General features: G+C 42.5%; 1 protein-coding gene across 2 annotated transcripts in view; it reads right to left on the bottom strand.

The window, feature by feature from the left end:
• Positions 1 to 16,660, bottom strand: part of FAM193A (family with sequence similarity 193 member A) — a 75,801-nt gene that overhangs the window by 40,267 nt on the left and 18,874 nt on the right. For both annotated transcript variants that reach the window (XM_084516831.1, XM_084516832.1), the window contains exons 2-5: positions 6,630 to 6,695; positions 3,490 to 3,735; positions 1,059 to 1,225; positions 612 to 779 (exon numbers count right to left, since the gene is read on the bottom strand). In XM_084516831.1, coding sequence (XP_084372957.1) covers positions 612 to 779; positions 1,059 to 1,225; positions 3,490 to 3,735; positions 6,630 to 6,695 — 647 coding nt within the window. The remainder of the gene's footprint in view (positions 1 to 611; positions 780 to 1,058; positions 1,226 to 3,489; positions 3,736 to 6,629; positions 6,696 to 16,660) is intronic.

Below are 16,660 nucleotides of genomic sequence, written 5' to 3'. Positions count from 1 at the left end.
GACCTTCATGTATTAAGTACATACACTGAGAGAACCTATTCTCTGCCCACATTTTCAGCTGGCTAGAAGCTACAATGAAGTGCTCCAGCATGTTCAAGGACAACGATAATATTCTAACAAGGAAAAAAAAATAACCAGCAAGCTCATTAAGCACATCTGTGACTTCATACCTAGAAAAGCTCAAATATACCTTCTAGATGTTACAGCGATTATAACATGCTATCACTATTATAAAATCAAGTCTGTTCAACAAGGTAAGATCCTCATGTGGGGAAAGCTAAACAGGGTCTTATTATTAACAGTAATCATCTCAATATCTTTTGAGGAATAAGATTCTTGAAATTCTTCCATGATTATCCATTAATATCCCTATTGCAAATAGCATACAGAAGTAATATTTTTCCATACATTCAGTCTAGCATTTTAAAATCCCATGTGAAGCACAGCAAACTCTTCTGACTTTTAATTCTAATGGACAGGCAACCATTCTAAATCAACTGACTTAGAGATGGTAAATAACATTTTATTAAAAAAAACAGTGCTCCAAGTTACTTGGAACTCATTAAAAATATCCCTTCAGTAATTAATATATAGTTTTCGAAGTGCCATACCTATCCACCAGCTCTTTCATTCCTTCTTTATCTGGTACCAAAGATTGGTCTTGGTCATCTGCCAAAGGGGTCCCAGCTTGGCGATATATACATCGAACCATGTATCTTACTTCTGACCAGTAATTTTGAAGCTGCTGAGATTCACGTTCAGTCTCTGCTGAAATTTCTCTGCAAATCATGACAAAAATAGTTACTGTCAATTTGTACATCACATAGGTGTATCGATCCCTACTATTCTGAAGATGCTCTTCAAGAAAAGCCTCAAGTGTCTAAAAATGTCTAAAACCAGAGTACGTGGTGAAAATACAGCACAAAACTAGATAAGAGTCACTACTATTGTCAGATGAGTAGTTCAAGCATCTCATCTGCTCACAAACATAACAAACACAATACTGCTGAAGGTCTGGCTACAGGCATTACGCTACTGAGTTTCAATTCAGTTCCTACCTGCGCTCATTACAGGCCTCACAGTTGCACGCTATGTCTGAAGGAGAGGAATTGCTAAGATCTGCAGCAGGCACCGTCTGCGCACCAACAGTTATCCTTCCTCCTCCTACAGATTCCTGCTGTGATCCACTGTTTCCAAGAGGCATGTGCAAAAGGAAGTCTTGGCTCTGAAAGGAAAAAAAACACTGGTAGCAACTTTGGTTTGTAAGGTACAAGCGTAGAATGTTAACAGATAGACAAATAATATGACAATTCTTAGTGCTGAATATATTTTTGGAGAAGACCACCAGGCACAGAGAATTTATCTTTGAAAAGACCAATAAATGCACAAGATGGACTGACAAAGCCAGTAATGTAAATAGAGTTCCATTTCTAATAATGGATGCACGTTGGTTATAATTATCACTTTTATGCTCTCCAGCATAAACAATGAACTAAGCTCAGGGGAAGCTTGCATCATCCACGATTAACCATGTAAACTAGTCATCTCTCTTCCGTCTCTTACTTGACAGTGTGTTTGACTTCTGCAGTTTAACAATCCATTCCAGCAGAAAGCATGCAGGCTCCTTGTTTATAACAGCGAGGCGCAGTGCTGTGCCGTGATGGATGTCAGCACCAAACCCCAGTACCAGCAGCTTCCCACCTCCTGCGCGCAGTGCTGCTCAGCCCTAGCAGATGACAGAGCTCTCTCTGCAGCCTGCTGGTATTCTGGGCTCCAGTTTCTTTCTCCTCTGTGCTCCAACCCTAGTACAGCACGCTGCCCCTCCTGCACCTCCCAGGGTTGCCACCAGTTGTTTGTGAGGCCAGGCAGAAACCTCTCCCACAGCAGGAGAATGGCAGAGGGCTTTTTGTGCTTCGCTCCACATCCTGGAGCAGGATGCAGGCAGATGTTACACCAAACCTGCCCGCACCTACTGCCAACAAGAGCAGTTTCTGGGGATGGTGCTGAAGCAATGCAAGCATCAGAACATCCAGGTAATGACAGCAACAGAAGATAGAGCACAAAAACATCTGTACAAAGCCACTTACACGCTGGTCTGCAGTGACTGCTAACGAATTTTTGAGCTCCTCCCCCCGTTTTTTCCCCAATTTGACTAGCCACCTAATCCATTTAGCTGCTTTAAGTTAAACTTGCAGACTTGGATACTTTGTTTGCTGTGAAAAATCACTCTTGAAACAAGGCAACAGTTGCTAAACATCATCTATTTTGATTTGATCTGGTGTATTTATAACTTAAGAATTTTAGGAAGCCAATCCTGCCTGCCTTCCTAGGATGATGTCTTTACTATCCGAGCTCAGCTTTAATGCAATGTGTCAAAACTTTTGACCCACTTGAACAATTACGTGCTTCAGGATTGCTGTATTTTGACATCTCTAGAACATGTTCACCATCAGGCTGTTGATATAATCCCCTTCAGTGTTATCTTTTGGGATTAATTTCGTTAACCCTTGTTAATAGCAAGAATATCAGTAAACAATAACTAAGTAGAAGTGATATACTCTTAAACCGTCCTTATTAAAACATGGATTAACTGAGCCACTAACATGAGTTTCACAACCTATGCTATACCAAGCCAATCATTTTTTCACACTGAATTGTTTACTGAAATAAGATCTGCATGTGCCTGCAGGCTTGCGAACAGTCTGTTAGCTCTCTACACAGAGGTGTCAGCTGGAATCTATAACGCTTCCAATTATTGGAAGTTTGAGGCTGCCCAGATCAGTTGTGATGATTTGGTTCTTCAGTAGAGCCTTACAGCTCACTTCTGATGGGGCCTGGCTGGACCTGACATAGAACTTCGTTTGTTAGGATAAGCACTGCTCTTACTGAGGTTGAGTTCTCATTTGAAAATACTTTTTCACACTTAATTGAAAAAAGAACAACAAAACCATTGCTTGAATATTAACACTGCATTTAATCAGTGCCTGCAGTGCTACAAAAATGAGTGATTGTTACACACATCCTATGCAAAGTGCTTCTTTATTAAAAAGGAAAGGGACAGTGACAGAACCGAGACTCTACGCACCGTGAAAGAACAGAGCAAGCACAAGGAAAACTTAGTCTACTTCATAGACCACAGAGGGGAGGAAGTACATATGAGCAGGCAGAATAGGAAAACACTGGATTGAATGAAGTAGCACTGGTACGAGTTAAAGAAACCAAATTCAAGAAGGGGAAAGGACCAAGCATGAGATCCACTAAATTCAAAGGGCAAAAGAACAGTAATAGACCCTTCCATATTCAAAAATCACAAACTCAGACCTCCTCATTTTTCAAATGCAAGGAACAACCTGCCTGTTCAGTTTAACTCGAGATCACCTAAAATACTTCCCAAGCACTCACAATTTAAGTGGCTCCAAAGCACAGAGCAGCATTCAGTGCATTGTAGCAGAACATCTTAGTGTACCAAAATGAATTACTTCAACTCACCACAAGAGATTGCTCTATTGTAGCATGCCTCTCCTCCTTTTCGACTGTTCGTCTACAGTCTGGACACACCCACAGTGGAAGATGCAGCACATTGTTTGCTTTTGGAGATGTGGAAAGTGCTGTTTTGCTAGAATTTTTTATCCCGCTCTCTGAAAGCGAAGTATCTTTTCGTTCACTTCTACAAAGAAGACAATGCTCGCCAGTTGTATATGGTGCTCTTTGGCCCAAGCCAAAGGTAAATGGTGTCTACAAATAAAGGTTTTGAGAGCATACTGGTTATTCAGAGAACACAACAGAGAAAGTTACTCTGAGATCTAAAAACAAACTGAAAATCTAAGTCATTAGTAAATGGTAAACATTTCAAGTATCTCAAGATCAAACACTGCAGTCTTAATAACAATTGTTTACCAAACTGGTATTATGAATAAATTCCATTTAAAGAGAACAATGCTTTTAATGGACATGAACTACAGGTTGCATTATTTTAGAGGGGGAACCTAAGTGCAAAAAATCTATCAAGTAAAAAAGGAAATCTTACAATTCCTTTTGTTGTTGTCATTCTCAGAAGTGAACAGGCAAATAACAGCTCTGAAGTCTGCTGTCACCTTCCTGTTCAGTATTTGTTGAAACAAAGACACTCTCAGCTAAGCTTGCTGCAAAACAGAAACTTAGCTTGCTTTTAACAAAAAAAAATAAAAATCAGTGAGGCCTTAAATCCACAATCAGCTATTGAGTAAAGCAAACTTGTTGACTTATGAGGACCAAGGCAATTAAAAATCTCTCATCTCACTTCTCTTCTCATGCTACTGTGCATGAAATCATGGTTTAGACACGAAATGCTGATTGTTCACCACGACCGATGCTCTAAAATAGGTCAAGCAGCACAAGCCAAGCAAGAACAACTTCACAGGAAGTCAAAGTTGTAACTGACGGAACAAAACATCTTTTAATGGCAGAATTTCATATGTGTTTGATGCTACAGCTACTAGCCCTGCCTAAATGATTAATATCCTCTGTGCAAGCCTCAATGTTGTAAAATGGTTTGGGTTGGAAGGGACCTTAAAAATCATGTAGTTCTAGCCCCCTGCCATGGGCAGGGACACCTCCCACCAGCCCAGGCTGCCCAAAGCCCCATCCAGCCTGGCCTTGAGCACCTCCAGGTATGGGGCAGCCACAGCTCCTTTGGGCAGCCTGCTCCAGGACCTCACCACCCTCTGAGGAAAGAGTTTCTTCCTCATATCTAATCTAAACCTACCCTCTTTTAGTTTAAAGCCATTACTCCTTGTCCTATCACTATGCTACCCGATAAGGAACACCCCTCCAGCTTTCCTGTAGGCCTCTTACTAGGTATTAGAAAACAGCCACATTCTTTCTCAAAGGAAAGGCAAAATATTTAAATTTTATTTTAGTCATTCAAGCATCCATCTAAATACTGCTCAACACCAACACAACACTGCTTTAAAGATCCTGTAGGCATGTATTGCACAAGCACATATCAAACAAGTTCTCTAGGGCAAGGAACTAAGTCGAGCTGTAACACAATTGACTGTCCTCTTGTCTTCACAGGAAGAACAAATGAATTCCCTATTGTTGACATCTGAAGAGAACCAGCACAGCGTTATGAAGTTGATTTGTGGTTTGTGTTTCTAAAACTGACTCAATAATATGGAAAGAACTGAGAACTCCGGACTAATAAGAGACACATTGAAATCATCTCCCCAGATATCTTATCTTTCAGAAATTCATGAGAAATTTCAGAGATCCGGTAACAGAAGCTGATCTCCTCCCTCATTGATGCCATTTCAAGTATTCACATTTAAGCACTAGGGCAAGACAAACACCTTCTCCAGGTGTCACTCAAGGTTTTCAGGTCCATCATTTAAAAGGGAAGACTCGCTCTGCCTCCTTAAAGGCAGAATGGCTCTACAAGCAGGAACACATTTCTCAAGCTAGACACAGCTCCTGGCTGAGCTGATGCCTCATACTGACACCTAAACCCTGTCTGCAAAACACAGCAGACCACCATGGCTGTTCATCCCCTTAGCCCTGAACATTTCCTTCCTGAAGGATGCTTTTGATGCCAGATCAAGTCTTTGCTGGTATAATGAAGACGTTTCCAACCTTTCTGAAGGCAAATCCTTATAACCATCATCAGCTGCAGAACATCTTCCAACAAGGAAGCAAAGTGGAGGACAAGAACGTCCAAGTTCACAAAAAACAACCTCATGCTCCTTTGCAAAGGTGAAGTTCAGCACGTAACACCAACCACATCGTGAGGACTTCTAGAACTTCATCATTAAACAAACAAAACACAGAATGGCAAATAAAGCAGGAGCAACTCAGGGAAATCCTCACAGTCTCCTAACTGGGCCTATATTTAACACAGACTTCAAGAATGAAAACCAAGGGGGTCACCTACGTAGCTGTTGTCTCTAGGCAGTTTATTTCAAACAGGGTAGTTAGAACCTCAACAAGATCTAGACGATAAGAATCACAGCTGTCTATTGTAGCTCTGTCGTGCTAAAATTAAGTTATGGATTGCCATTTCTTATTTATGAGATTAAGAACGCAGCGAACATTCGTTACAACAGAAATTGAATCCAATCCAACCCAGAAATCACTTAAAGTCATATAAATGTATTTGTCTCTAGCAAAATCAGAGTTGAAGTATACATTTTGAGAAAAGAGTTTTTGACTAGTCAAGCTTCAAAAGAAGTGTGATGGATCTCTGCAAGAAAACATCCAGTCTCACTTTTTCCCTCTGAAACATGTTCAGATATAACATTCATAAAAGAAAGTTGGAACTAGGACAAGCTGGAACAGAAATAACTGCCTCTCTGCTATGTATTTAGATTTATTTCCAAGAATAACTTTATTACCATGAAACTGCATAGCTTTTTTCACATCCATGTCCAATTTCAAGATTATTATAATATAATTTCACTTTAGAAATAGTAACTTGCAGTGCTTTTTAAAGCTCGAATAGTGAAGTTATAAGAAACTGGCTTCAGTTAGCCAAATCCTTCACGCAAACTAAAAACTTAGATCTTGTTATTGATTCTTCCTCTATATGTCACTGTAATTCCTTCTCCCATATTATGACTGCTTCCATAATACCCACAAAATCAGACTGCACGTACCTGGGAAACACCTGTGAACTCTGATCCAACAGAATTGTCTGTAAACTGTGTACCATTTAGCGAAACCTGGAAAAAAATAACAATACACTGGTCAAGTTGTATGCTAAAAACTGCATTAAGGATAGAAATAGAAACAACAGAACCTTTCCCCTGAAGCTAAGGGTTGATAAAACAGCTTTTAAAATTTCCATGATTGTTTGATTGCAGACATGGGAAAACCCATTTCTTCAACAACAACATTCTACAGATGCAAAAAAAATAACTATTTATGTATTTTAACCCTTTGTAGTATAGCTGTTTTACTAGCAGTGCAGCTCTGATCAGAGTGACTTGATACAGAAAATCAGCCATAAGCAAAACAAAGTTTTTCCTTCTGTATTTGGTTGCTTGCATTTTGCTTTTAAGCATCTATTGTGACTTGGGACAATTACCAAAGATCCCTCCCTTCAAAAAGCTGAATACAATACTGCTCAGGAACGCATGCTGTGTTAACCAGGAACTCTTCCACAGCAAGCCACACGGAGCTGCAGTCAGCTATCCCACCGCTGGGCCGTGATTTGGGCCAGCTTTGATTCACACCGAAACCTCTCAAAGACCTTTTCTGCACCCTGTTTTTCCACAAGTGTTACAGAAACCACACCAGACTCTGAAGAAGTACCTTCCACAAGCCCCAAGTGTTTTCATCCAGTATTATTTGATGACACTAGAACAGGAGTAAAGTTAAGAAAGCGTGTGAATTGAAGTCGACAGTGGCACAGAATCCGACACCACACTGCCTCGAAGAATAAGAATGTAAATACACTTGAGTAAAAAAAAAGGGGAGGGGGAGGAAGTGTTTTTATTCCCCATCCTCCCTGTTCTTGAGCACTGGTTTCTCGCTTGAATTTCAGATACAATGGAGCTCCCACCTTCATTCTACCTCTTCTGTTTGTGCTAATCTCTTTTTCTTCTCCAATTTTCTACCTACTGTCTGATATTAATATTTTTAAGACCGCTTTAAAGACTACAACAACTAGCCCATTTAACTTAAAAAAAACAAACTCACATCTTGCATGTCAGATTTACAGATTTCAGAAAACATTTTTGCCCTGCTAACAAACCAGAAACTCAAACTGAAGCCTCCCCCAGCACAGAGGAGCATCCTCCAGCTCTACTCATCCACAGACTACCAGCTCCAGCTGCTTGGTTTACAGACCCATCATCGCAAAACTGTCTACAGATGGACTTTCCAAAGGCAAAGTAGAGGTTAAAACAAGCGTCAAATTATTACTAGAGAAGACACCAATAAGAAAACTAACTTTGGGGAGTGGGCATTGAAGAAACACCCTCCTGATATGCAAGTCAGACACCTCAGATCTAGAACAATGGGAGCAAAAAAATCGAATCAAGTTTGCTTTATTTTTTTCCCCCTTTCCAAAAAGGGGGAAAAACACATTTTTTTGAACAAAAACTCTTCTTCACCAATTAAAGGGCTTCCAGTACTGGAGGCTGACTGGGCAGAGGGATGTGAGTGCCTTCAAGAAGAAAGAAAGCAGTTATGAAGCTTAGAATGAAATTAGTAGCTGCAGCTCTAAAAAATCTTTTTTCAGAAAATTCAAAAAGACAAGTCTCTCAAAAGCCTTTTCATTAAGGAAATACATTTATCTTCCTTATATTCAAGACACTGATTATAAGAAAAGCATCACCCACAGTATTTTCACATGCTGACGCTGAGCAACCACACCTAAGGTACTCAAAAATTCGACAAGAAAAGAAAACTATTAGGAAGTTTCTGTTATCCAGAACATTTCACAACGAAATACTGATTATCAGGAGTGACTGCTTCATAGAATAAGGTGCCTTTTCTTTTGTCAGTAGCATTACATCTCTTGATCCTAGGCACTCTGCATTGTTTGTTTCAAAATATTAGTATAACCCCCCCCCCCAAAACTTAGCAGTGATCATAATATCTCAACAGGAACAAACATCAAGGAGCTAAAAAGAGAAGAAACAAGCAGAGGGAATCATCAAGAGTAAAATGTCTGTAGGCAATAAAATTTAAGGCACCATGTGAGACTTAAATGCAAAAAAAGAACTGAAGAGACAGGAACAGGGAGGAAGGCACCACTGACACGACAGGCAAGGGAAGGAGATGGCCAAACAGCACAGCAGAGAAAAATTAGAGGAATCTCTTAGGAGCAGTCCAAATGGGGCCCAAACAATAGCAAGCTGCAAACTGCCTGGTTTTAAACAGGAAGAAAAAAATACAACGAGATGGTCTCACAAAATTTAAGGAAATGAGGGGAAGATCTAAAAACTTGAGCTACATCTTTTTGTCAAGGCATAGGGGTTGTGAAGAGGAGTAGGCAGCCTCTGAGAACCTGTGAGGTTTGAATTAAATGAAAAATATTCTCACTAAAATAAAGGTCCAACGAGCTAAGGTCACGGCACAAGCACCAGATTTATTTTCCTTCGTGTTCACTACGGAAGAGTTTCAAGATATCCTCCCAGTGAAAGCTTTCGTTATGCAGGAAGCAGCCGAGGAGGTTTCACAGCACTGCTGGAAGGTGGCACGTAGGCAAATGGGTAACCCAAACCGACCCCCAGGAGTGGGTCACGGTCAGGATAAAGCAGCTCAGTGATAGAAAAGCTGCACGTGTGTAAACACTTGCTTTATACCTCACCACCACCAGAGGAGCAGGAGGTGGGTTTGGTTTACTTTTTAGTATTGGTTAAATTCTCAAAGCAGATGAAGGAACTGTCCCCATGTGAAGTTTGGAGCAAGAAAGCGCCCAAGCTGCAGCAGCTCCCCAGCAGCACCACGTTCATCATCATCCTGAAGAGCCTGCGGAAAGGCAGGAGGGCCGCCCAGGATCTGGTTACTGGGCCGTGTGTCAGCAGCTGCCATTCCCTGGGTAAATGTGAAGCAAGAGACAAATTAGACAGCTGTCACTGCTGGACAACCCCGAGGCGTTTTTTTGTTTTTTGTTTTTTTTTTAAACAGTCCTGAACATCTATTTTCAGGGTTTTTTTAAAGGCTATTTTGTGAAGGTGAGTGCCAGAAACAAACCGTCAGGATCCCTAGTAGAGGAACCACGCATGCCCTCTGCACCGTAAGGTTAATTAGAAAAAATCATCGTCTGTTCTTTCTACAGATGTTAATAGAGATCTTGCAAGCTGCTGCCACACGAATTCAGCCTCTTTAAAACCCCAGTTTTCTGGAAAACAGGCGCACTACCTCAGCACAGGGTAATTCACACCAGAAAGCACAAAGGAGGAGGGAAGCCTTGCTGCAAGCACTGCTCTCAAGTCACCTGAATGACCTTGAAGACCCAGCCAAGCAATTCGGATGCACACACTCAAACAAAGCCTGTCAGGAGCTGCTCTAATGGTCTGCCACAATCAACACGGGAGCTGCAGCGGGCTGAGGGATGAGTTAGGAGATGGAAACACGCCCAGCTGCCCCGCGATGGAAGCCCGGTTATGTCACATGGCAGCACCAAGAAAGCGAGGGATGAAAGAGCCTCAGGAAAACCTCAGGAAAAATAAAGGCACGGGAAAGAGACTTGAATTTAAGTCATCATCGCTGAACCCTCAGCAGTCCAGAGACGTGATGCAGGAAAAGCAAGGTATTTAATCACATTTCTCTTGTGGGAAAACAGAAAGCATCCCACTGACACCGTCACATGGACTTTCTCAAGCCCAACAGGGAAGACACAGACTAGCGGAAGGTTAGGTGAAGGCTGTACTTTATTCCACAATGTTCAAAGGTGACTCCACAGCACTTGAATTAATTCCTGTATTTTTCTGCAGGGAGGTGAACAGTTAAATTTGTTGAAACATAGACAACACGTTTTCTGTATGTGCCGTAATACTAAAAAAAGCCACCACTCTTAACCCTGCTCATCTCTCTCCCCAAAAACACCTCCGGAAAGCCACCAGGAGGTCTGGTCAACGCTACCTGCCCCCCTGTTGTGTACCTGCTGTGCCAAACCCCCCTGCCCCAGCTTGTGGGGATGCTCTGTATCACCTCCCAGCTTGGGGAGGGAGCAGCCCCACGTGTGGCCACCCGCAGAGCTCCCTCGCTCCCTCCGGCAGCCCGATGCTGCTCTGGCTTCTTCCTTGGGTGCTCTCCAGGCAGCGGCTGAGCCACGGCGCTCCTCTGCCAGCCGCAGCTCAATCTGGCACAGAGCTGCTGCTGCTGGCAGATGAATGAAGCTGCCGGAGTCCTTCGTGAGTCCTGGAGACAAAGAAAGATGTCTTTGTGCCGTCGCTCCAAGGGATAGAAGACAGCGGTTTCAGGAGGTGGACGTTCAGGCTCCTGCCCCCGTGCCCAGAGCTGATTTAAGGATAGGGCACCAGGGAAGTTGAAGCTCAAAGAATGATTATAAAAAAATCACCACGAGGAATAGGTTCAGCAGGAGATTGCCTGCCTCACTGGCTATTGAGAGCTTTCACGGTACCTTTCCAGAAGGATCACTCCACACGTGCTCCATCGTTCCCTTCCCCACTTGCCCAGTACCAAGCCCTGTGGGACAGGGCAGCACGTTGGCCTCTAGGACAGCAAGGGTTTTGTTTCTTTGCGTGTTTGATTGGTTTTAACCATTGCTCCTGAACATCCAACCATCAACACTTCTCCCTTTGGTAGTCTTTTTCCAAGCCCACGTGATGCCTAGCTGGTAGAGCAGTTTTCCAGAGGATGCGAGGGCTGAAACACATCTACTGGGCAGCCCCATCGCTCTGGCCTAGGCGCTTTAGTGTATTTTGGTATTCGGATCATTTTTTTCATACTGAAAGTACCCACCCAGAAGACAAAGCAAAGCATGGTCTGATTTCTTGCTGAAGAAGTTCTTTGCCAAAACCTGCACAGATCCCCTCCATGCACACCATAAAAGCCCTCCAAGATCCCACCCAGAGCAAAACCAAAGCAAAACAACGCCCAAGCCTGATAAAGCACAACATGATGTGGGCTACAAGGGACAGCGTATTCAGCCTTTATTCTAGCCAAGTTATTGAGGGCGGTCTGAACCCGAAAGAAGCAGGGCACAGAGGTCCTGGAATCAGCCAAGCCATCATCCAGGACTGCAGTTGGGAATCCCCTTGGAGAGGATGCCAGCATCGCTGCCATGGCCAGGGGAAGCTGTCGGGAATATTTACTGGCACTCTGGCCAGGGCCAGGAGCTGCAGAGGCTGCAGTGACACAGCCCACCTCCGCCTGCCGCAGCCGTCCCTGTCCATGGTCTTGAAACTCCCAGGCCAGACTGACCTTGGACTGGGGAATTTTGGTAACAAGAACACAGACTCCTACGGATTTTCTGGGTGTAGCCATATTTTTAAAAGGTTCAATGCAAGAGTTTTCTTCCTAGCACTCGAGTATGCAGAAAATAAAATGACCCTGCCCAAAACCAAGCAGGAAAGTGATCAGCAGCATGTACCAGACTTCTAGGATCAGTGGCACAGCACTGCTCACAGAACTCAAGAACCTACCAGAGTTTGTTATTGTTTTAGACAAAAATAAATCCTGATTTAATTCCAAACAGCTTCTAAGCAGTAATTGTAAATTGGTAAATATTGGACTGGCAGCAGCAAAGAGGTTGGAGCTTCCTACCTACAGGCATAATCACGATTTAATGTGATTCAGCAGTGAAACCAGAGTGAACTTCATTGGGGTTGGATGTGGACAAGGACCTCCAAATAGTTTTAGTAATCATGAGGATAAAAACAAAACATCCTAGTGCCCAATGCTGATTTAGAAGCAGTTGTGTTTTCTGCTTAGGAAATTGACACCATGAACACCCAATGTTTAGGTGATAATTGCACATCTTTAGTGACTCTGAACAGAACACACTTGTACTTGCTAACAGATGCCTGCTTGCCAGGGAGTCTCGGTGTGTGAGCTGACACAGAGGGAGCAGGGAGGGCACTGATCAGCTGCCCAAATCACCAGCTGAAGGCCGCCAGTAGGGAAGGTCGGGAAGCTGTCCTACAGGAACAGATCTGGGTTCTACTAAAGATCTTGGAGTTCCAAACAGAAAGCAGAGAAAGCAGAGATAAGGTGATTATCATCAAAATCAGGGTACCCACAACAAGTCAGCCACTTGATTCATTTTGCAGGCTATTAATCCATTTCACCAAGCCTGCTATTTTGGGCACTAACACAAACTCCTAGGCTCTCTTTTCCCAGCCTACCTTGAATTATTCTAGCAGAGCCCGAACAACTGAGATGGGAAAACTTTTCAATGCATAAAAACACATCCATGAATCAGTCAGTGATGCAAGAAGTCGGTCCCCTGGGACTCCTTCAAGAGCCACTGGAGTGCTTGCAGTTTCAGAAAGCCTTTAAATCTCTGCTGAAGTCTGTGGAAGCTTTCCAGAGGATGTTATGAGGCTTCTGTGACTCTTGCTACACCCAAAATTTGAAATACAGAATCTGAATGCTACCCTCAAATACAGATCAGCCACCTTTTAGCTCTGAAATAATCAAGTCGCAGGAGAAGCAGAAGTTGCCAGAAGTTGAACAGCTGCCAGGCGTAAAGAGTTAGTGAGAAATCTGGCACGGGTTCCAGATGGCAGAAAGCACTCCGCATCCACACGGCTCATGTGTCGCGTCAATCCTTCGCTGTGCCGCTGCCTACCATACAGCACGTTTATGTTCGATAGCTACAGTACTTAAAAGAAATCATTAATACAGCATATGAGCGTGCTCAAACCATTTTCATCTTACCATGCTGTTCCGAAGTGGAAATAGCCAAATCTCCACCTGACAGCCACGGAGCTGGGCACAAAGCAACCGCATCACCAACCCTCTCCGGGTCGCAGATGACTTTTGGGGAACAGGAGGAATTGAAACCAGAGCTGCTGCAGACAACCACGTCACTGAGAGATACCTCAGCTGGCTACAATAACCAGCAGTATGCCACTAAAACCCATTTAAGTAAGCTCCTGTGTGTATCTCCACGTGGATCCAGCAGGTTGGAAAAACTGCCTGTAAAGCACGTTCCCTCCATCAGGCCCAGGCGGTGGGATTTACATACCCAAGGGCTAAATACAGGAAATAATCTATAACGGGGGAAGGAAGAAGAGAGACAATGCTGGCACCACAAAAAGATGATTCATCAGACTTGAGAGAATTTGTTCTTGTTTTGTCTGTGAAGACGAGCAGAGATGGGGAAATGCCGAGCAGAGAGCTCGAGTGCTGCTCTCAATTACAGAACCAAACGCTTGCTGCAGGAGCCAGCGAGGCTGCTGCCAAGTAGGTCACTCCTTTAGCCCTCCAAAAGGTAAGGCACAATACTCCTCCAGCTTGTTAGGAACAACATTAAACCTATTCTGAGTTGGAGGTATACCTGGCAATACGCAATCGTCACATTAATCCAAAATGTGATATTCTCTACCCAAGCACCTCCACAGAAAACACCTAAGACTTGTTCTCTCCAGGTTAACTCGTGCTGCTATTAAGTTCGTGAGATCCCAGGTCAACTTATTTCGAGCTCACTAAACAGGCTTCTTGTTCACAATTTCCTGGAAGATGCTCATTATTCATCCTCTGGAAGAGTCGGGTCATTTTGGTGACATTTGATTGCAATTCTCATCTTGTTAATGTAGAAACACAGACTTGGAGTATTTTCTCCACGAAGTCAAGCCACACCATTACTGAATTTGACTAACCCACAAGACAATTTCTTTGAAGGCTTCCCTTCTTCAGCAAGTCACATTACTGAAAACTCCTCACTGGGACAGATGTAAACAGAACACTATCTCCATAGCTTAGGAAAAAGCATTCATAAAAAAAATTGTCAAGGATAAGGGAGGTCAGACAGGCTGACAAGCTGAGGGCCGGGAGGCTTTATGTAGAAAACTTGATTTACCTTGCATATAGATAACGAAGTAAGCTGACTGACTATGACTCAAAGCCCCTACAAAATGATGTCTCAGGATCCCAAATATGATTTGCTTCTTCTCCAACAGTAAAATAGGACCTCTGATATTAAGGCAAAATGGCAATAGAGTTTGCAACAGAAGCTCATATTATTTCCAAGCAAATACTTTTTCCCAGAATTAGTATCTACCATAATTACTGTTCAACCTATGGAGAAGAATGATATAAACAAGGAACTGCAAGGCTGAGGTGTATACTGGACTTTACTGGACTTGCCCTAGTAGACCAATACTTCCCAGTTTTACCAAAGTTACAAGTTCGGAGTGAAGCTGGGTTGGGAGGCTGTCCCTGGCTCACCCTTTTTGGGAGATATCCAAAACCAAAGCCCAAATGACAAGCCTCTGCTACCTCCTGCGAAAACTCAAGCCCGAGTTACTCGGCCAACAAAACTGTGTGCCAAAAGGGTTTTTTTTTTTGTGTGTGTTTGTTCTGAAAACATGATTTAACCATTTACATGCCCATCACAGGGCCGAGTGACCTGTACACAGTCCTGCTGTTCAGCACCAGGCATGAGGATTCATAGCTGGAGAAGTCTGAAGGCACGTGTTCTTCCATTGTCTGCAAAAGTGCTGGCCACGCACTGTTAGCATCTGCCAGACCAAATACATAAATAGGTTGAAAAAAGTCACCCTGGAAAGTATACATAGTCAAGGTTTTGTTTTGTTTTTAACCTGATGACATACAAAAACCTCAGAAATAGAGCAGGAAGGAAATCAGACAGCACTGAACAAAGAAGAAGAGAAAAAAAACCAACAATCTTCTTGCAATGTTAAATCTTTAAAGGATGCGAGTCCTCTGAAAACAGGTAAAAGCAACACTTCCTGTGAATTTACACAGAATTGTTTATTAGCCAGCTGCATCTTCTTGCCTTTGGGTCCTCAGAGAGGATATAACAATTCTGCTCTAACACAGTAATCAAAACTGACTCGACTCCAAACAGCCACTTCAATTCACAAACCACCAATCCATCAAACCTTGATTGACAAAAAGCTGTGCTCAGAAACAGCCGTCTTGAGTGAGCTGAGCTACACCGCAAATAAAGGTGCCTGAAAGTATCCCAGAGAAGTTTTTGTTTTTTAATCCTACCTACAAAAGACAACTTTGAAGTAGCACTTTCAAAAGAATGCTGACATTGTTATCCTGTAATGATTTTTAAGAGAGCAGCGCCCATATATTCTGAGCTCTTCCTCCTGTACATTATTCAACAGCACACGTTTTTTTTCTTTTGGCTGAATCAACCTGAAATACATCCTCCAGGAAACGAGCACCTGTTAGGAAATACGGAGTTCACAGGTCATAGTGCCAACAGCACGAAAATGTTTGCACGCAGGAAAAACAGCTGGGATCTCAACAAGAAATGGGAAGCATTCATAAAGAAAAATTAAAAAGATAATTGGACAACGATCTACAATTGTTTAACTTCCAATTTAAAAGAAAGGTTATACTAAAGAGGAGTTTTTCATCTGTTTTCATTTATTGAACAAGGACAAATGCCTTCTTTGGACATTAATTTGAATGATGCAGACTTGAACTACTAATTCCATGAAACTTACAGGTGAGATTTCTTTTTTTTTTTTTTAGAAAAAAATCTGATGTGACAACTAATCTCTATCAAAAACTATCCAAAGGGAAAAAAGAAATATGCATATATATGAATACACAGTTGTTTTTAGGAATGAAATACCCAGATGCTACCAGCAGTGCTACCTACCTCTGCAGGCACCAAGTTGAATTCCACTGCTAAAACCAATCCTGTAAAAGCTGTACTTAAGAAACATGTTTAAGTACTGCCTGTCACATGAAATTTGTATAACAAAGGCCAAAAGATCTTCCTGTTTGGATGCCTTTTCAAACTGATAGATACCATCTAGCAATCTTTAAGTAGGGTTTATGCAAGTAGCAAATCACCTAACCCAGAATTCATCCAGGCTCAAAAGCAATTAGCAAATTTCATTATATTTGTTTACTCTCAATCACTGCTCTTCTTTCATTACATCTTCAGACACTTGTATCTGATGAACAGATGATTTCTTGCCTTCTGAGGAACTGGAAAGGGTTAGAGAACAGGCCCTTGGAAGTCAGGAACACAATTATGGTGATCCTGCCTGCTAGG

The sequence above is a fragment of the Aythya ferina genome, assembly GCF_964211825.1.
Source record: "Aythya ferina genome assembly, chromosome: 4".
Taxonomy (NCBI): Eukaryota; Metazoa; Chordata; class Aves; order Anseriformes; family Anatidae; genus Aythya; species Aythya ferina.
The sequence above is the reverse complement of the archived record's forward strand: the minus strand, read 5'-3'. Positions and strand labels throughout refer to the sequence as shown.